The sequence below is a fragment of the Myiozetetes cayanensis genome, unplaced genomic scaffold, assembly GCF_022539395.1.
Source record: "Myiozetetes cayanensis isolate MyiCay16 unplaced genomic scaffold, myiCay2020 scf15, whole genome shotgun sequence".
Lineage (NCBI taxonomy): Eukaryota > Metazoa > Chordata > Aves > Passeriformes > Tyrannidae > Myiozetetes > Myiozetetes cayanensis.
In genome coordinates, this window is record NW_026087159.1 from 16819787 (window position 1) to 16840298 (window position 20512).

The following is a 20512-nucleotide window of genomic DNA, read 5'->3' on the forward strand; positions in this document are numbered from 1 at the left end:
CTGGGACACACGCACATAAAAGGCTGAGCGGGAGCTTCATGGGCAGACACGCTCCCAACGGGGCTCGGGATCACTCGGGATCATCCAGCACCACAGCAGCCAGCCCCCAGCCCCAGGCAGGTCTCCAACAGCTCCCACACGGCGGTTGGGAATTCAGTTCCCAAACCCAAGTGGGTGGTCAGGAGCTCCAGTGTCAGCTGCACTCTGACACAGTGCTTGGGAAGATCCAGTACCCCCAGACTCAGCCCCCAACCCCGAGAGGGTGACCAGGAGTTTCAACACCAACCACACTCCAACACGGTGCTGAGGAAGCTCCAGCATCCCTGGACTCACTGCCCAACCCTGCATGGGTGGCTGGGAGCTTTACCAGCAGCCACACTCTGACAGTGTTCAGGAAGGTCCAGCACCCACAGACTCAGTTCCCAACCCCAAGAGGGTGGCCAGGAGCTTTGGTGTCAGTCACACTCCAACACAGCGCTTGAGAAGCTCCAGCACCCCTGGATTCAGTCCCCAGCCACAGGCAGGTAGACAGGAGGTTCTCCAAAAGCCACACTCCAACATGGTGCTCAGGAAGATCCCATACTCCCAGCCCCCGGCCCCAAACCTGAGCAAGTGGCCAGGAGCTTCAACATCAACCACACTCTGGCACGGTGCTTGGGAAGCTCCAGTATCCCCAGACTCCACTCCCAACCCCAGGCAGGAGGTTCTCCAACAGCCACATCTGAACATGGTGCTTGGGAAGCTCTGGCACCTCTGGACTTAGTCCCCAACCCTGAGTGGGTGACCAGGAGCTTCAACATCAGCCACACTCCAACACAGGTCTCACAAAGCTCTGTCACCCCAGCTCAGTTCCCAGTCCCAAGTGGGTGACCAGGAGCTTCAACATCAGCCACACTCTGACTTGGTATTTGGGAAGCTCCAGCACCCCTGGATTCAGTTCCCAACCCCAAGGAGGTGGTCGGGAGCTTCAACATCAGCCACACTCTGACACGGTGCTTGGAAAGCTCTGGCACTCCAGGACTCAGTCCCCAAACCCAAAAGGGTGTCCAGGAGGTTCTCCAGCAGCCACAATCCAAAACAGTGCTCAGGAAGCTCCAGCACCCCTGAACTCACTGCCCAGCCCCAAGGGGGCAGCCAGGAAGCCTGGCCAGGAGCCTCCTCATCAGCCTCGTTCCATCACATCCAGGCAGTTCTGGCACGTCCGAGCAGCTCCCCAAGGATGGAGGGACTCAGTGCCCACCTCAAGGGGTGCAGCACCCCCCAGCTGGGACACCATCTCCCACATTGAGTCCCCTGCCCTGAAACCAGGGGGTTATGTAAGTTTTTTTACATCCACAGCCGTTTTTTTAATAAGAAAACATCAGTTTTCTGACAAGTGGTTGAGTTTGGCATGAAAACTGGTTTTTAGAGAGGAGGTTCCTGCTTGCAGTTCTCATTCCCGGGGAGAAAAAGGGACAAAAATAAAAGGGACAAACCTCAGGGAGAGAAAAAACCCCAAAACAACAACTAAGGAAAAGCTGGAAAGGCACAGCAACAAACAACGCAAGTAACTGTGTTTGGGTTTCACTTTTTGAAAGAAAGGAGTGAAAAAAATCCAGAGATACAGGGGAATAAAAATCATCTTTCTGGCAAAGAAAAAAAAAAAAACACAACCTGTTCTCCTCTGTCCCCAGTGTCCCCAGACCCTTCCCAGGGCGCTGCACTGTGCCAGGCTCAGCAACAGCCTGGTCTCTGCTCCCTCTCCATGTTCACCTACCCCAAATCAGCCCCAGGACCTCCCTCCCCCACTTCCCTGTGTCTCCCAGGCAGGATTCCCACACAGGCTGTGCCCTTGAAGGGGAATGTTGCTGTCATCCCCCTCGAGGATAACCCACCACCTTCAGGGGACTCAAGGAGCACAGAAATAGGGAAGGGAGGGAGTTCCTGCCACTCTGGGGACTTCATAGGGGCCACACAAGGCCTGTGATCACTCAGATGATTCCAGGAGCCACAGCAGAGGTTTGGGGTCTCCCAGCTGCCATTCCCACACCAGGCTCCAAGAAGCATCAGCTGGCAGGGGCTGAGCACACCAAACCCTTGGAAAAGCAAACACAGGAAAAGCTCTGGCCCTGCCAGCAGCCCTGCAGGGCTTTGTTTTGCAGGGAAGCTGTGCTGCTGCTGGAGCAGCTCCCAGGGAACACCAGGCAGAGGGGGTGTCCCCACCAAGCCTTGCAGGACCACACATGGAAAGGTTTTTACAGCAAGGGTGGGCAGACCCTGGCACAGGTTGCCCAGAGAAGCTGTGGCTGCCCCAGCCCTGGAAGTGTCCAAGGCCAGGTTGGAGCAACCTGGGATAGAGGAAGGTGTGCCTGCCACGGTCAGGGATGGATTAGATAATCTTTAAGGTCCTTCCAAGCCAAACCATTCTGGGATTCTGTGATAAATTATATAAACCAAAAGAGTTCCTTTTCTCTCCAGCCCATCACCAAAGTGTGACCTGTCAGCCCCGGGGCCGGGTGCCCCCATTTCTCAAGCAGAGCACCCTCCAGGCCGTGCCTGCCCTGCAGGGATTAACCTGGTTGCGATTTCCCAAGGCAGAGCAGTTTCCCCTTGCAGGGATGGGCCAAAGCCACGGCAGGGCCCTTATCTGCTGCTGGCCTTGAGTACATCCCCCCAGCCGGGACTTTGCCCCGGGGCCCCCCGGGCACACCCCGCTGGCACAGGGTCCCTCTGTGGCTCCACGTGCCGGCGGGGACAGCACGACTGGAGCAGCGATAAGGGCAGCTCTCCCTGACCCGGCCACACCACACACCTCCCTCCCGACATTCCTCTCCTTCCCTCCATCATTCCGTGCAGAATTGCCTTCTGTGGGGAAAAGTCGAGGTGCTGAAGGGGGCTTGGGGAAGGGAGAGCCTGGGAAGGGGGTGATGAAGCTCTGCAGTGTCTCAGCCCACGGGCCAGGGCTAAAGGCTCTTTGCAGTGCCAAGGAGGGGAGGGGGTGCTGGTGGGAGAGGTGGGAGTCAGCCCCTGATCCCCAATCCTCGAGCTCTTGGGGTGCATGGGGATGGTGAGGAAGGACACCCGGGTCCTTCTCTCACCTGCAAGCAGAGGGAGCAGCAATGTCTGAAGCCCCGAGTTCCAGAAACTTGAGCTAAAAGGCAAGAAAGGCACCGAATTTTGAGGCAGTCTGGATCGGTCTGGGAAGTGAACCTCAGCTCCTGCCTCCCAGATTATCCCAGGCACAGCTGGCAGCCACGGGCACCCCCAGCCTGGGTGAGCCCCAGAAGCTCCCACCCATCCTCAGACCCCACCACTGGGCTGGGTCCCAAGAGCCACCCCCAAGGGGTAACAGCCCAGCAGCACAGCCCAGTCCCATCCCTGCCGGGGTCCCACAGCACATCCCACCCACGAGATGGGGACAGGGGAAGGGGCCAGACCCTGGCTGGGGGTCCCAAGCCCTGCTTTCCTCCTGCAGCAGCTGTTCCTTCCCCTGCTGCCCCCTCCAAACCCTCTCCTCACCCCCAAAGCAGCGGCTGGAGCACCGACCTCTTGCTGTGACGTGATGGACATCCCAAATCCTCTCTGCCTCCCTGGGGCCGGGCGCTCCTGGTTCAGCCTGGGTGCTGCTCGGAATTCCTCTGGGAGTCACAGGCTGGCCCGGGAAGGGGGACAAACCCCCCTTACCTTTCCCCACGACCAGCAGACAAAGGTCCGCGAAGCTGCCGGAGCCACCCCGCGCCTGCCCCGCTCCCCCAGCGAAACCCAAAACCACCTATTTTTGTCTCTTCCTTTCTCCTCCTCGGGAGGTTTTCCAGCCATCAAATCCCTTCCCGGGAGCCCTTCAAAGGAGAAGCGGCCGCCCCATCATCCACTTGCTAAACCAGTCTGAGCAGTGCCGGGAGAGGCCCCGCACCCACCGGGAAAGGGCCGGGAACCCTCCGGAGGGACCTCGGGTGACCCCGGAGCGAGGAGAGGGATGAGTGTGGCACCCCTGGGACAAGGGCATTGCCATCCCCTGCGCACCCCAAGGGTGCCACCAGACACCAGGACCCCCCAGCCAGGTTGCAGACCCCTCTCAGTCGCTGCTCATCCTCAGCAGGGAGCGATTTTGGGATTGCTAAATTCTGCAGGGGATGGGGAGAGAGCCCGTGGAGCTGGGGAGGCCCCCAGTGTCCCCAGTCGGGCGCTGCTGGAGCACTGGGATGTCTCACAGCCCCCAGCAGGGAAACTGAGCAGCTATTTCAGGCATTCCGGGGAAGAAAGGAAGGTGGGAAGGAAGCAGAAGGGCCTGAGGCTGAGGTAAATCTTCAGGCCAAATGGCAGGTGGGAGGAAGGGGACAGTATCTGCCTTTTTTATCCCTAAAAACCCAGGCTCAGACCTTTGCCAAACCTGGAAACCAAGCAGGGCGGTTCCCCATGTTCCCCCCTGGGCTGCAGGGATGGACCTGGGGGCTCTGCAACAGGATCCACCCCCCGGTTCCACAAGGGGAGCCCAGCCCAGGGACACCCACTGCACCCAGGGGTTTAACCCCCTGTCCTCCCCAAGCCCACTGGGGAGGGCAGTGCCCAAAAACAAAGCCAACCTCGAGAGCTGCAGCAAAACCCAGTTCCCCCCAGTCCAACCCAGTCTGAGCTGTTGCTGCCTGTACCCAGTGAGACCATGCTGGGAACACCATCTGCTCCCACCACACAGGGAGACCCTCCAGCACCCACTGAGGGAAGAGCCAAGCCACGAGCACAACCCTACCCAGCCTCTGGAGAACCCCCCCAGAGGATGTGGAGCTGGATGGTCCCTCATTCCACAGGGTCTGGCAGCTCTGCAGCCACTGAGGGGCTTTGCTGAAGCTCAGGGACCACCTGCTCCAAGGAAGGGGGTGGCACAGACCCCTCTGGGGGGTTCACCTTGCTCTGGGGTGGGGCACCAACAGGATCACAGGGATGAGGCAGGTCCAAGGTAGAGAGCCAGGAGGGTCCATGGCTGTGGAGGTGCCAAAACAGCTCCAACACAGCTAAAGGGGGAGCTGAGTGTCCCAGGCCAAGCTTAAATAGGCCCACGGCTGTGGGTTGGGGTCTTGGGTGGGGCTGCTCACAGCAATTATGGCCAATTAGTGCCCTGAGGGCCTCACCCGGGGGAGCAGAGCCTGGACCTCCTGGGATGATGATTCCAGCAGCTGGGCAGGAGCTTGGCATCTTCTCCAACCACAGGGTGATGCCAACGGAGAGGGGACTGATGTCCCTTTGTCACGTGGGTGTGTCCCAGGGCCCTGTGGGACCCCCAAACCTCTGTGCCTTTCCCCAAGACCTGGGGGCTGCACCCCAGCAGCCACCCTGCCAAGGGACCAGGAGATGTTGAGCTCCAGCACCACCAAAGGTGTCCCAGGGCAGGAGAAAGGATGAAGGAGGTGATGTTGGACCCAGACAGAGCACAGGGGGTCCCACAAAGGGGGGTGGAGTGGTCTGAGGCCTTTCTCAGCTCATCCCATGAGGTGAGGGCATCACCCCATGAGGCCTCCTCCGGGCAGAGGGGGTGTTTGCTCAGGGGCTCCCCTCACGAGTGACAGACTGGCACCTCCAGCCAATGCCCACACGCAGGAGACGCACGGCAGGATGCAGGGGGGAAATCAGGGAAAAAGGTACTTTTCCCTGAAAGCACATTCCCACTGGAGTGAGCTCAGCCAGCACTGGTACCTGAGACACTTTTCCCTCTCAGGGATAAGACAAAGCTGTCCCATCACTGGTGCAGCGCGTTTCTCCCCTGCCAGGTCTCAGCACCACCCGCAGGCGGTGCCTCAGGGTTTGGGCACAAACACCTCAGGGTTTGGGCCACAAGGCGAGAATCTCACACAACACCTTGGGTTTTCCTTGGAAAACTTCCTCTCTTTTGTTGCAGTTCGTCTGGCTCCTCCACCGGCAAACTGGAGCAGTGCAGGGAGGAGCTCGGCTGCCCCCGCTGCTTCCACGATGGACACGTGTCTCCCTGGAAACCCATCACCTGCTCTCGGGATATTTGGCCGAGCTTCTTTAAAAAGTCGGTTTTTTTACCTTTAAAGATTCCTTTTTCTTTTGCCTTTCAAAAGTTTTTTTTTTTAACAAGCAACTAAGCCAACGTAAAAAAGATAAAAGCCCAAAGTAAAAATAAAATAAAAATTAAAAAAATAAAAAATCAAATGGAAATTAAAAATAATATAGAAATAAATTTAAAATAATATAAAAATAAATTCCAAAATAATGTAGAAATTAAAAATAAAATATAAATTAATAAAATAAAAATAAACCAGGGTAAATAAATAAATTAAAAAAAAAAAAGCCACATCAATAGGGAAGGATGTCGGGGAGGGGCAGTGGTGGGGCACCACCAACCCCTTCACTGCCACCTCGGAGGGGTTTGTCCCCCCCTGCCCCACCTGGGGGTCCGGGGATGCCGCAGGGCTGGCTGAGGGGTTCGCCTCGGGAGTCACTGCTGAAGCCAGAGGCAGGTCGAGGTGCTGCTGTGTCCTGCGGGCGTTGGGCAAAAGGAAGGAAAAGCCGCATTTTTCCACAGCACTGAAATTTCTTTCCCAGTTCCTGGGAGGAGGGAGATGATCAAACCCAAACGCTTCGCTGTGCCCAGCTCGGCCCCTCTCCCTGCCCCAAAGCGCGGCACACACGGAGCAAACCCCGCTCTTTCCGCTGTTACTCCCGTGTCGGAAAAACGAGTTTGTATAAAGCTCACAGCTCTGGAGGCTCAAATTGCCCGTCGGGTCGAACAACACAAGCGAAAACAGACCCGCCCCCGCCCCAGGGCTCGCAGCACAGCAAGGGGTAGGATGGAGTCCCCGCTTGGGGGGGCCCAGGGCTGGCACCAAAGCCCCCCGAAACGGAGAAGCAGAGGGGTGAGGATGTTTTGATTAACAAAAAGCCCGAAGATCGGTGGACAGACACTGGGAGACAGAGCAGAAGCCAGGGAATGCAGAGGAAAAGCGCTTGGACTGGGAGGGAATAAAAGGCCAGGGGTTCCTTTGTTGGGAGTCCTCCCCTGAGGTACCAGCTCGGGTTGTTTCTGTGTCACTGTGCCGTGAAGAAACTGCCTTATGGGATGGGTCAGGGAAGAGAACGGAGCTGGGAAGGGGCTGGAGCAGCAGGAGCAGCTGAGGGAGCTGGGGGGACTCAGCCTGGAGAAAAGGAGGCTCAGGGGGGACCTTCTGGCTCTGCAGCTCCCTGACAGGAGGAGGGAATGGGGGGTGTCAGTAACATGTGACAGATTAACAAGTGACAAGGTGAGAGGAAACAGCTTCAGGTTGCTCCACGGGAGTCTGAGATTGGATATCAGGGAAAACTTCTTTCCAGAAAGAGTAATTAGATATTGGCAGGGGCTGCCCAGGGAGGTTTGGAGTTCCCAGCCCTGGAGGTGTCCAAGGAAGGACTGGCCGTGGCACTCAGTGCTCTGGGCTGGGGGACAACGTGGGTGTCGAGCACAGGGGGGACTCGAGATGGTCTCAGAGGTCTTTTCCAACCTCAGTGAATTTGGAATTCTGAGACATCTGACATCACTTCTCCTGCTGGGACAGAAGGTGGGGATGGAGAGGGAAGAGCCAATCGCCCCCCTGCCCCTGCCCTTGCCACGGCTCCCAAGGTGAGAAAGGGCCAGATGCCCGTGTGGCGGCGGGAGTCGGGGGAGCTCCTCGGAGCGGGTGCTGCCTCCCCAGGGGCACTCGTGGGGCTTCTCACCCGTGTGGGGGGAGCAGAGAGGGGGCAGCGCTGCCACAACGTCCCCCACGCGCCTCCCGGCAGTTCCCGGGGAAGGGCAATCCCTCGGGAATTCCCAGAGCAGGGCGATCCCTCGGCACCTCCTCCCAGCCTTCCTCCAGCGCGGGCCGCGGGCGCCACCGGGTGCCCGAGCGCTGCCGTCGGGTCCCGACAGCAGCACAGCCCGACCCGGATTTTGGGGGGCACTGCCCCGGCACAGCAGCTCCCATGGCACAGGCGGGGTCCCAGCCCCGCTCACGGGGGCACCGGGAGTCCCCATAACCAGCCTAGCGGTGGGGCAGGAGGGTCCCCGGGACATGGCTTTGTGTACCCCAAAAGGGCCAGTCCAGAGCCCAAGAAGTGCCATAAAGTTATCTAAAGGGGCCGCCCTGAACCTTGACAGAGGGCGGCAGCACCTCCAAAGGGCTCCCCAAAGGGCACCTCCCAAGAGGCCCCCTGTTCCCAGAGGAAACACCCCGGCCCTGGCACAGGATGCCAGCACTCTGGAGGCTTGGGGAGGTTTCTGGGGCAGCAGGTGCTTTCTGAAAAAAACAGAAGGGGGTCCTTTATGGCTCAGGGGTGTTTTGGGGAGTGCTGGCACCCTCTGCCAGAGACTGGGGAGTCCCTCTGGGGGCCCAAAGTGCCCAGCTGGGGCTCCCCGCTCCTCACCAGCCCCGGTGCTTGGAGAGTCCCTCGGCGCCGGGGGACTCCCGGTGCCCCCGTGAGCGGGGCTGGGACCCCGCCTGTGCCATGGGGGCTGCTGTGCCGGGGCAGTGCCCCCCAAAATCCGGGTCGGGCTGTGCTGCTGTCAGGACCCGACGGCAGCGCTCGGGCACCCGGTGGCGCCCGCGGCCCGCGCTGGAGGAAGGCTGGGAGGAGGTGCCGAGGGATCGCCCTGCTCTGGGAATTCCCGAGGGATTGCCCTTCCCCGGGAACTGCCGGGAGGCGCGTGGGGGACGTTGTGGCAGCGCTGCCCCCTCTCTGCTCCCCCCACACGGGTGAGAAGCCCCACGAGTGCTCCTGGGGAGGCGGCACTGGAAGTTGGCCCGCTCTGAGAAGCTCACCTGGCACCTCCATAAGCAGCCAGTGCCACCCACGGTGCCCACGGAACACCATCCTGGGCGTGGACATCAAGTCCTGCGGTGACACGGCCCCCAAAGAGAACTGAGTGGGACAGTGGGAGTCCTTTCAAAACCAGCCTCGTGGAGCCCTGGGCCAGAGAGCTCGGGATGGAGCAGGGGGATCATTCTCCCTGTCATGGGATAATTCCCAGCCTCTGGGAAAGGTGAATGGAATAATGGACTGTTAAAGACCGTACTGAGAGCAATGGATGGTGGGACCTTCAAACATTGCGATCTACATTTAGGAAAGGCCCGTGCTGGAGCAGTTCCTGAAGAACTGCAGCCTGTGGGAAGGACTCACACTGGAGAAGTTCATGGAGAAATGTCTCCCGTGGGAGGGACCCCACTCTGGAGCAGGGGAAGGACCCCTCTCCCTGAGCAGCGTCAGGAATGTGGGATGACCTGACCATGCCTCCCATTCCCATTCCCCTGCATCACTGGAGGGAGGAGGCAGAGCCTGGGAAGGAGGGAGGGGTGGGGCAAAGGGGTTTTTAAGCTTTATTTTACTTCTCATTCTCCTCCTCTGTTAGTAATAAATTCAATAAATATTGCCACGTTGGGTCTATTTTGGCCATGACAGTGATCAGTGAGTGGCCTCTCCCTGTCCTTATCTCAACTCCTGAACTTTGGGCTGTATTTTCTCTCCCTGCCCAGCTGTGGAGGGCAGTGATAGAGCAGCTGTGATGGGCACAGGGCATCAGGAGGGTCCAGCCCACCACAGGGGTGGGCAGTGTGCTGGTTCTGGCCAGGACAGGGTTAACTTGTGCAGTTGCAGGAGGATCAGGACCTGGGTTATTGATCCCACCTCAGCCACGTGCAGGGGGATGGAGTCCGGGGGGTTCTCCCCAGCTTTCCAAGATGTGGGGTCAGATGGTTCTACGTGGTGAGGGATCACCGGGGAATCCTTCCCTGCCTTGCACACTCTATTGTTGGTGTTTGGTACTGTTTATTTTCTTATTTCGCTGCTGTCTCTGGTTAATTGTTCTTATCTCAACCCCTGACCTTTACCTTTTTAGGCTTCCACTTCTCTTGCCCGCCCCCCTGAGTGCTCTGGGGTGTTTCAGTGGGAACATTAAATGAGGGGATGCCATTCCTAAAGCACCACAGGTGTACTGGACATCCCTCCAGGGGAAGGAAAACGGGGGCCTGTACTCTGCTGCCAGAGGAAGGAGCTGACTAGGAACTGGCTCTCTAGTTCCCATATCTCATGGATGGGGATCACAGGGTCTCAATTCCATCCTTGTGCCCAGCCTGGCCCCTCTCCTGGCACGGAGGGGCAGGGGAGCTCCCACTGCTGCCAGCTCCCTGCCTGCCCCACACTGCCCCAAAGCACAACAGACACGAGCAAACCCCACTGCTTCCAGTGTAGAGAAAATGGGTTGGTATAAATCTCACAGCTCTGGAGGCTCAAATTGCCCGTCGGGTCGAACAACACAAGCGAAAACAGACCCACCCCTGCCCCAGGGCTCGCAGCAGAGCAGAACTGGGATGGAGTCCCCGCCGGGGGGGGCCCAGGGCTGGTCCCAAAGCCCCCGGGAACGGAGCAGCCCCAGCCCCCGAGGGGCTCAGAGCCCCCCCGGGGTTCTCCCCTCTCTGGGGGAAGGAAGGACACGGGAGCAGCCCCGGCAGGAGCTGCATCAGCTGCAGAGCTCGGCTTTGCAGAGGAACAGCAGAGGGGTGGGGACACACAGAGCAAGACCTCGCAGGAGTCACAGAATCCTTCGGGTTGGAAAAGCCATCTGAGACCATCGAGTCCAACCATCCCCCAGCACTGCCAAGGCCACCACTAACCCGTGTTCCCAAATGCCACATCCACAGGGCTGTTAAATCCCTCCAGGAGTGACTCCCCTGGGCAGCCCTTCCCATGAAGAATTTTTACTCAATATCTCACCTGCCCCTCCCCTGGCACAGCTGAGGCCGTTCCCTCTCCTCCTGTCCCTGTTCCCTGGGAGCAGAGCCCGACCCCCCCCCGGCTCCCCCCTCCTGTCAGGGAGTTGCAGAGCCAGAAGGTCCCTCCTGAGCCTCCTTTTCTCCAGGCTGAGCCCCCCCAGCTCCCTCAGCCTCTCCTGCTGCTCCAGCCCCTTCCCAGCTCCGTTCCCATCCCTGCACACGCTCCATCCCCTCAGTGTCTCTCTTGGAATGAGGGGCCCAGAACTGCCCCAGCACTGGAGATGCCCCAGCAGTGCCAGAACAGGGATGGGCACTGCCCTGCTCCTTCTGCCACATCACAGCTGGTCCTTTCAAAGAACCATGGAATACCCTGAGTTGGAAGGGACCAACAGGGATCATCCAGTCCAACTCTTGGCCCTGTAGAGACATCCCAACAATCCCCCCAGTCCCTCAGAGCATTGTCAAAACCCTCCTGGAGCTCTGGCAGCCTTGGGGCTGTGCCCACTGCCCAGGGGAGCCTGTTCAGTGCCAACCACCCTCTGGGGGAAGAACCCTGTCCTGACATCCAACCTGACCCTGCCCTGGCACAGCTCCAACCAATCCTCAGGTCTCATCACTGGTCACAAACCGGAGTTGCCCCTTTCCTGCCCCTCATGAGGGTGTTGAAGGCCCCAGTGAGGTCTCCCCTCAGTCTCCTCCAGCTGAACAAACCAAGTGCCCTCAGCTGCTCCTCACATGGCCCCTCCAGACCCTTCCCCATCCTCATGGCCTCTTTTGGATGCTCTCTAACAGCTTTATGTCCTTCACATTATGGTGCCCAAACTGCCCCAGTGTTGAGGTGAGGCCCCAGGGCAGAGCAGAGTGGGACAATCCGCTCCCTGATGCCCCTAGGACAGGGATGTCCCTCCTGGCTGCCAGGGCACCGCTGACTCAGGGCCAACTGGCACCCACCAGCATCCCCAGGTGCCTTCCCACAGCTGCCTTCCAGCCTCTCATTCCCCTATCTGTCCATACATCTGGGATTGTCACATCTCCAGGGGCAGAATCTGGCCCTTGCCCTTGGCAAACTCCACATAGTCAGTGGTTGCTCATCTGATCTGTCCAGGTCTCTCTCCCCTCCAGGGAGTCAACAGCTCCTCCCAGTTCAGTGTTGTTGGCCAAGTTACTCAGTATCCTTCAAGTTCTGGGGTGAGGTCAGGTCAGGTTACCGAAGTTGAAAGCACAGGGCTGAGAATAGAACCCTGTGGAACCCCACTGGTGACCAGTGTCACCTGCTGCCACCCCAGTCGCTGTCAGCCTTTGTGCTCAGTTGCTCACCAATCCGGTAACAGTTACCCAGCTGTGGGCTGAGTCTGTCCAGCAGGATCCTGGAAGACAGTATGGAAAGCTTTGCTGAAGTCCGAAAAGATTCCATCTGGGAATCTGACGTTGCCCTGTCCCAGAAGGAAATCAGGTTGGATAAGAAGGTCTTTCCCCTTGCTGCAATCAGTTGTCCTCCAGGTGTTTTTCAGTACTTCCCAGAATAATCTTTTCCATGATTATCCCAGGCACTGAAGTGAGACTGACAGGCCTGGAGTTTCCAGGGTCCTTCTTGCCCTTCTTGAACATGGGGACAACATTCTCCAGATTCCAGTCAGCTGAGAACTCCCTGGATTCCCAAGACCACTCAAAAATCATGGGGAGAAGTTTTGTGATGACATCAGCAGCTCCTTGAGGATTCTGGGATGAATCTCATCAGGCTCCATAGTTTTGTAGGGATCCAGCTGGAGCAGCAGATTCCCCAGGATTTCAGGCTCCCCTTGGAGTTGATCATTTTGCAGTCACAGTCCTGCAGCTCAGGGCACTGAGGCCTCCTTGGTCCATCATCCATGTTTGAAGATAGAGACAAAGAAAGGGTTAAACCCCTCTGCCTTGTCCCTGTCCCTGCTGGTGAGGTGACCACCCTCATCCTGGAACACGATGACCTCATTTCTACACTGCCATTAATACATTTGAAACTTTCTTTCCCATCTGGCAGCTTCCCAGCCCCTGTGCCCCAGGCCTGTGGCTCGTGGGGGGCTGTTGTGCCCAAGTGCAGGACCTGGCACTTCACCTGAATCACCTGTGCTCACCCAGAGCACCCTCTGGCCGTGCCCAGCCCCAGGGGGATCAGGAACCACAAAGCTCTGCCCATGGAACACCCTGGAAGTGGACAGGAAAAGCAGTTTCCTGACTTGCCATCAGTTGTCTTCAGGGGCCACATGTCTCTGAACTGGCCCCCCAGACCCTCCCCACACCAGCTGTCCCCTCCCCAAGCAGCCAGGGAAAAGGCACCAGCTCCAAGAGACTTTTTGGGAAGCTCATCCCTCAAACCAGCCCCTGCAGGGACAGCCCGAGGACTGGGGTGTCATGGACCCCATCACTCTTCCCACCACCCAACAGCTTCAACCCCAAATCCTGCCACCCTCCCAGCAAGCAGGGGGAGGTTGGCTGGTGGGGGAGGTGGAAGAAAAAACACTGTACAAAAACAATTATTAAAAAGCAAAGTGTGTGGCCACAGCCGCTGGTTTAACTTAGAAACGCTTCACGTGGCCCAGAGGCTTCAGAAAAACCCGAGAGTTGGTGGCTCTCATCCCCCCCCACCCTGTCCCACCCCCTCTTAAAATTCCACAAAATCAAAGTTTCACGTTCCACAGAGTTTCCCTTTTTGTAATGGTGGTGGTGGCCTTGTTTGTGGGTCACTGTGGGGTTGTTTCCCCCTGTTCTTGCTTCCTCTTTTCCTCCTGGCCCTCGATGTGACCCCGGCACTTCCCACAAAGCCCAGCACACACCAAGGGACACACAGAGGTGACACTCCAGGGTCCCTTCTTCCGCTGGGACGGTGTCTGGGATGGAGAGGGAAGAGGCCAACAGCTCCTGCACAGGGGCCTCCTCGTTGCCCCCCTGTCCTTGCCATGGCCTCCCAGATCTTGCCCGCGGGCACTGGGAGGGGGCAGGGGACAGCGAGCACACCAGGTAGAACGGGCAGGAGGCTGAAGAGACACAGGTCAGGAGGCAGCTGCTGGATGAATCCCGGGTGAGGAACCAAGGAGGAGCCTCCAGCCGTGCTGAGTGGGAAGAATCCCAGGAAACAGAAGAGTTGGGGACAAGAGAGAAGGAGGAGCAGTCCCGAATCCACAGTTTCCCGCGCTGTGCCGGTGGGGCTCCCCCAGCGGGCACAGGCTGCTCACAGTTAGCTCGGCCTCTCTGCTCCCACAGTCCCTGCACACGGAGGGGCTTGGGGCCCCCTGGCCCCCCCAGCTCACATCATGACGTGCCGCCGGCGGTGCAGGGCCAGGTGGTCGGAGCGGGAGAAGCTGCGGTCACAGTCCGAGCAGCGGAAGGGTTTGATGCCCGTGTGCTTGCGGAAGTGCCGCGTCAGCTCGTCTGAGCGGGCGAACTTCCAGGTGCAGCCTTCCCATGTGCACTTGTAGGGCTTCTCACCTGGGGGGCAGGGCACAGAACGGTCAGCGCTGCCACAGCAACACCCATGTGCCCTCCGGCCATTCCCAGGGAACGACAATTCCTTGGCGCCTTCGAAGAGCCCTCGCTGAGCCCAGGGATGGACCACACGTGGCCCCAGTTACCAGCACCCCAAAAGGGCCAGCACAGAGCACAGGAGAGACAAAGGTACCCTGACATAGGGTGCCAGCACCCTGAGCTCCCAAAGGGACTCCCCAGTCTCTGGCAGAGGATGCCAAAACTCCTAAAGGGCCACCCCTGAGCCCAGGGATGGACCACGCACGGCCTTTGGTACCAACACAGGGCCCAGGTGCCCCAAAAGTACCTAAGGTGGCCACCCTGAACCCTGACAGGGGATGACAGCACCCTGTGTCTACAGAGGGCACCTCCCAAGAGTCCCCTATGACCCCAGAGGAAAGCCCTCAGCCCTGACACAGCACTGTGAGCCCCTAAAGGGCCTCTCCAAGGGCCCCTCTCTGTTTATTTCAAAGGGCCCTGCACCCCCTGAAAGGCCTCCCCAAGTCCCCAAAGTGTCCCCTAGCTCTGGCACAGAGTGTCAACACAGCAAAAGGTCACCCCAGAGCCCAGAGATGACTCTCCATCACCCTCCCAGCCCATCCCCGGGTGCCCCCAGCCCATGGGGGTTCTGGGGACACTGCCCCTGCTCCCACCTGTGTGTATCCTCCGGTGGGCTTTGAGGTGGGAGCTCTTGGTGTAGACCTTGTTGCAGCCCTCGAAGTCGCACTGGTGGATGCGCCGCTTCTTCAGGTCGGGGGAGTCAGCCCTAGGCCCCCTCACCGCCGGCCTGCAGGAGGAGGGAGGGCTGGAGGCACAACGCTGGCACCCCTGGGCTCTGCGGGGCACCCAGGCAGCACAAACAGGGAGGGGAGGCACAGACAGGGCGAGACTCACTCTCTCTGGAGGTCCTGGAACGGGGCTGGGCCGCTCTCTGAGGCGCTGTCCTCGCTGTCGCTGTTCATGTCCATGGGGAACACAGAGCCCGGGTCCATTTTCACAGGTGGGGTCCGGGATAGGAAAGCTGTTGGCACACAAAGAGGGAAGGGGTGAGGCTGCTGAGCACAGAAGAGGGACACCCCAAAAATCACTCACCCCTGTAGAATCAAAACCACCATCCTCCTGCTCCTGCAGGGCTCCAAACACTCTCCGTCCCCCATGGAATCAAATCCAATTGGGCAGATGGAGAAGTGCCCAAGGTGGGAAACAACTTGGGGGGTACCCTTTTGGCTGCCTGCTCCTGCCCAGAGGAGGGCACATCCAGGGAACGTCCTGGGAAAGGGGACTGCGGGGGGCACAGGGAGCAGGTGAACTGAAACCAGAGCTGCTGGCAGCGGGCAGCCAGTGGGAAGGGCAGGCAGGCTGCCAGCAGCAGCATGGGTGGAGGACAGGCAGTGCCATGCCCTGCGTGTCCCCGCCCTACCCATGTCCCCTGAGGGGCACAGGCTGGGGGCTGAGTGTGAAGGTGGCACACAGTGCACGGGTGGGAACACCCCACAGTGGAAAAACCTGATTCCTTTAAAGAGTGAGGTGGGACAGACGCCTCTCCCGCCCCCCCCACCCCAAATTCCAGGGCCGCCCTTACCAGACCCCGCGTTCTTGCCGTCACCCCCGATGAGGGGCACGGTGATGGCGGTGACGCCGTCGGTGGGCACGGTGGTGTAGACAACAGGCAGCGACTGCACCACCACGGGGATGGTCTGCAGGTTGCCCATCTTGCTGGGCAGGTTGACGGAAGGGATGGTGTGGATGACGTGCAGGATCTGCTGCCCGCCGCTGCCCTGCGTGGACGCCAGGATGGAGCCGGGTGACAGCACGGCCGGGATGGCCGACGTGGAGCTGAGCCCCGAGGGCGGCATGGACACGGTGGTGGGCGCGGGCAGCGGCGGGGCCACCAACACGGGCGAGGACTGCACCGAGGAGGGGGGAGCAGGTGGTGGCGGCGCTGCCGCCGCCGAGGCGGGAGCCGCCTTGGACTTGTTGAGCGAGAGATCCACGGGCTCAGCCTGGGGCTGGCTGCAGTCGCTGGCCAGCAGCTCCTCGGGGGGCTCCGTCTTGATGTCCGCCAGCAGCACCGGCGGGTCGAGGGGGCCCTCGGCCAGCAGCGCCGACGAGCTCATGGCGGGCGTCGCCTTCCCCTGAGAGAGAGACAGAGAGAGACGGCGTGAGGGGAAACTGAGGCACCAACAGAGCGAGCGAGACGGTGAAGGACTGGGCGCCTCAGGCGGCGCCGGGGGCCAGGCGGAGCCGTGAGGGGGGGGCGGGACCCGCCGGGAGAGGCCTCGGCCCCTCCCGGCGGGTCCCGCCCTCCCCTCACGGCCTCGCCCGGCCCCTCACGGCGGGTCCCCTCACGGCCCCTCATGGCGGGTCCCGCCCGTCCCCTCACGGCCCGGCCCCGCCCCGCCCGCCTTTGTGCCGACCCAGACCCCGCCCTACGGGCGCCTTAAAGGGGCCGCGCCCACCCCCCCCCACACACACACACCCATGAGGAGGTCACTCCCTTTCCCCCACGCGGAGGGGCCGCGGAGCTCAGCGACCCACCCGCGACCTGCCCGCAGCGCCATCTCGACACCCCCGCCCGCCCGCCCTCTCCCTCCCTCCCCCGCCGCGAGGTGAGGTGCGAAGAGCCCCGCGGCTCCACCCGGGCTCGGCCGCGCGGGTGGAGCTTTTCTTAAAGGGGCCAGCGAGGCACCGGGAGGGGACCACCCTGCCCCACGCACCCACCTTCCCCCGCCTCACCCCAGGGCTGCACTCCGCGACACAGCAGCGTGGACCAACAGGGACCCCCAAACCCCCCGCGACCCTCCCACCCCCAAGACACGCGTGGGGTGCCCGGCACGCGGCGGCCACGGGAACCCCTCCGCAAAGCTGCGTTTCGTCACCCCCTACAGTGACCCCCAGACCCTCTGCACCGACCCCAGGACCCCCTACACTGAGCCAGGACCCCCTCCCGGCACGTACCTGCCCCCGCAGGTCCGTCCCCGCCCGCGGAGCCCCCACGCACCGGCCCCGCGCGGCCCCGCCCCGCCACACCCAGCGCCGCGCCCCGCGCACACGGCCCGGCCCCGCACGGGGCGGGGAGAAACACACCCCTCTCGGAGCGGTGCCCAGCCCCCGAACCGGCACACACCCCACTCGGACCAGTACACACCCCACTCGGACCGGTGCACACCCCCCCAACACCAGCACACATCCCCCCGACCGGACACCGACCCTCGACACGCGCACTCCCACGGGCACGCCTCGGAAGGACACCACCCCCCTCCCCCGCAAAGCACCTCCACACTCCACGCACACAGCCAGGGACCCCCCCAGGCAGAGCCAGAGACCCCCCACGTATGCATCTGGGGACCACCGAACCAGGAAGGATCCCCCCAGACAAAGCCAGAGACCCTCTCTCGTACCCACACGTTCACCTGGGGACCCCCAAACCACCAGGACCCACCCCGTGCCCCGAGACACAGTCAGGGACACACCACCCCCCAGTACCTACAAATTCACGTGGGGATCCCCAAACCACGAGGGATCGCCCCCTCCCCCTGACACAGCCAGGGACCCCCCGGACACACCCCAGTACCTACAGATTCACCTGGGAACCACTCCAAACACCACGTACCCTCCAAAACAGAGACAGAGACCCCCACATATTCACCGGGGGACTCCCAAACCACGAGGGACCCCCCCAGACACAGCCACACACAGCCAGGGACACCCCCAAATAAAGCCAGAGACCCCTCCCCACATATTCACTGGGGGACCCCCGAACCAGGAGGGACCCCCCAGACACAGCCACACACAGCCAGGGACACCCCCAAATAAAGCCAGAGACCCCTCCCCACATATTCACTGGGGGACCCCCGAACCACGAGGGACCCCCCCAAAACAGCCTCAGACACACAGGGACCCTCCCAAACAGAGCCAGAGGGTCCCCAAGAAGAGCCACAGACCCCCCCCTGCCAGTACCCACATATTCACTTGGGGACCCCCAAACCACCAGGACTCCCCCCAACAAAGCCAGGGACACCCCCAGTATCCACATATTCACCTCGGGGACCCCCCACACACAGCCAGGGACCCCCCCAGACACCCCCCCACAGCCACGGAGCCTCAAAACACTCCCTCCCCCCCAAAACACCTCCTCTCTCAGCCAGGGACCCCCAAGACCCCCCCCAAAGCCAGGGACCCCAAAACACCCACCTGAAGAATCATAGATCACCAGGACCCCCAAAACAACCCCCCACAAGCGGATATCCCCCACAAACACCCCGATTCAGAGCCAGTACCCCACAAATACCCCCCACGCTTGGCCAGTGCCCCCCAAGACCCCCAAAACGCTGCCCCAGTCAGATCCCCCCAAACACACCAGGGAACACCCCCAGACAGACACACAATTGGCCCCCCCCCGGGGACCCCCAACATGCTCCCAGAGCCCTCCCACGGCCCCCAAACCAAACCCCCGTGCACGAGGGGTCCCCACAAACAGGGTCGGGGGGGGGGAACAAAGGGGAACCCCTTCCTCCCCCGGGAGACCCTCCCCAACCCATTTTTGGGGGGACTCTTGCACCCCAAAGCCCCGGGGGGTTGGAGGGGTGAGATGGGGCAGGGGGTCGTTGTTCCCCCAAATTCCAGCCTTGTTGCCCAACCCCCCATCATCAGTGAATTGAATTCCTCGTTCCTCAGCCCGAGCACACCCCAGACCCACCCAGGCGTGGCGAGGGGGAACTGTGGGACCCCCCACCCCCACCCTACATGTCGGGGGGTGCTGTTCACCCTTCCTTCCCCAATAATCAACCCCCCCACCTTGCGCCCTAAACAGCTTAAAGATGGATTTGGGGTGACCTTGGCGGGGGGGGGTGGGAAAACGCCTTCCACACCCCTCCCTCTCTTTGTCCCCTGCGTGTCCCCACCCCCCAGGGTCCCCCACCCGTGGGCGTGGGGGGGTCACGCCCCGCCGCCACCGCCACACCCCCCCGTGGAATTTCCTCCGCGCTCCACCCTCCGCTCGGGACACGGCGCGGGGGGAGAGGCGGGAATACAAATAGGGGGAATACCTAGTGGGGGGGACACGAGGGGGGAACAGGAGACGGGGACAGGAGGGGGTCAAGGCGAAAAAAGGGGGGTGTCCCTTTAAGAGCAAAGGGCGTGGGAGAGGGAGGGCCGGGCGGGGCCGCCCGCGGGGTCCTCCCGGCCGCGGGGGGGCGCCCTCCGCGGAAGCCCGCGCGGCGCGTGGTGGGGGACACCCCACGCGCGACCCCCGCCGGGGAGGGAAGGGGGCAGAGGGGTACACGGGGGGCTCGGACCCTCCCCACCCACCGCCGTTCCCTCCCCACCATCCCCGCGTTCACGTCCCACCCTCCCCCCAAATCCCACCCCAAAAGACCCCACGCGCGAACCCCCGGTGCCCCCCGGTCCCCCTCACCGTCCCTGTCGCCTCCTCCGAGCGCATCCCCGGCCGCCGCCGCAGCCGCCGCCGCTGCCCCCGGGGCGGTGCCGGGTGGGGCGGGGTGGAGCCCCCACGGGCGGGGAGGGGCCGCGTGGGGCGGAGCCCTCCCCCACCCTCTCCTTTTTTTTTGGGGTGGGGTGCCCCGCCCTGGAGGTGACATCATCGGCAGCCAATGGGCGGCTCCCCGCGCATCCGGCGTTGCCATGGGAACGGACGGGGCTTTTGGGGATGGGGGGGTGAACCCCAACTTGCTCCGACCTCCCCCGCCCCCCCCACGAAGGGCACACCCACCCCCCAAGGAGGGCGCCCCCAAAATCGAGAGGAGGGGGTGCTGCTGAGATCTGGTGAACTCGTGTCAGCGATGGGGGGGAGCAGAAACCCCCCCTTTTGGGGGTCATGTGTCCCCCCACCCCCCTGACTGAGGGGGGGGGCATGCCACTGCACTCCCACCCCAGAGGGGCTTGGGACACCCCTGGGTGCTCTGTGGGGGACCAGGGCAGGATGTGGCACCCTGGGGGGTCATTCCCACTGCCCGCACCCCTCCCTGCCCAATCGCTGCCTCACCCCACAGGTAACCCCCTCCCCCCCAGTATTTGGGTACCCCATGGCACCCCAGCTGGGGGGCACCCCTGTGGCTCAGGGGATTATGGGGGCCCCCCAGGGTGTCGGGGCTGTGGCAGAGCTGGGGGGGCCTCCCCAAGGGTCTGCAGGACAGGAGGGGCTGGGGATCCCCCCAGCACAGCTGCCACCTGGGAATCCACCCCACACCCACCCCACGCTCCTTGGACCCTCAGGATTTTCCAGCCCCTTGTCCCCCGGGATCCTGGCAGCTCCCACTGCAGTGTCCCCACTCTCAGGG

The 20512-nt window shown here is 61.5% G+C and overlaps 1 protein-coding gene across 1 annotated transcript; it reads right to left on the reverse strand.

Annotated features, from left to right (window-relative positions):
* Positions 1-10872: 10872 nt before the first annotated feature.
* Positions 10873-19671, reverse strand: LOC126637408 (Krueppel-like factor 8). Its single transcript, XM_050310648.1, has 5 exons — positions 19630-19671; positions 15796-16348; positions 15108-15234; positions 14867-15000; positions 10873-14177 (listed from the first exon to the last, which is right to left on the reverse strand). Exons 1-5 carry the CDS (start codon positions 19654-19656, stop codon positions 13996-13998), a joined length of 1023 nt encoding a protein of 340 aa, XP_050166605.1. The 5' UTR covers positions 19657-19671; the 3' UTR covers positions 10873-13995.
* Between the last annotated feature and the right edge of the window lie 841 nt (positions 19672-20512).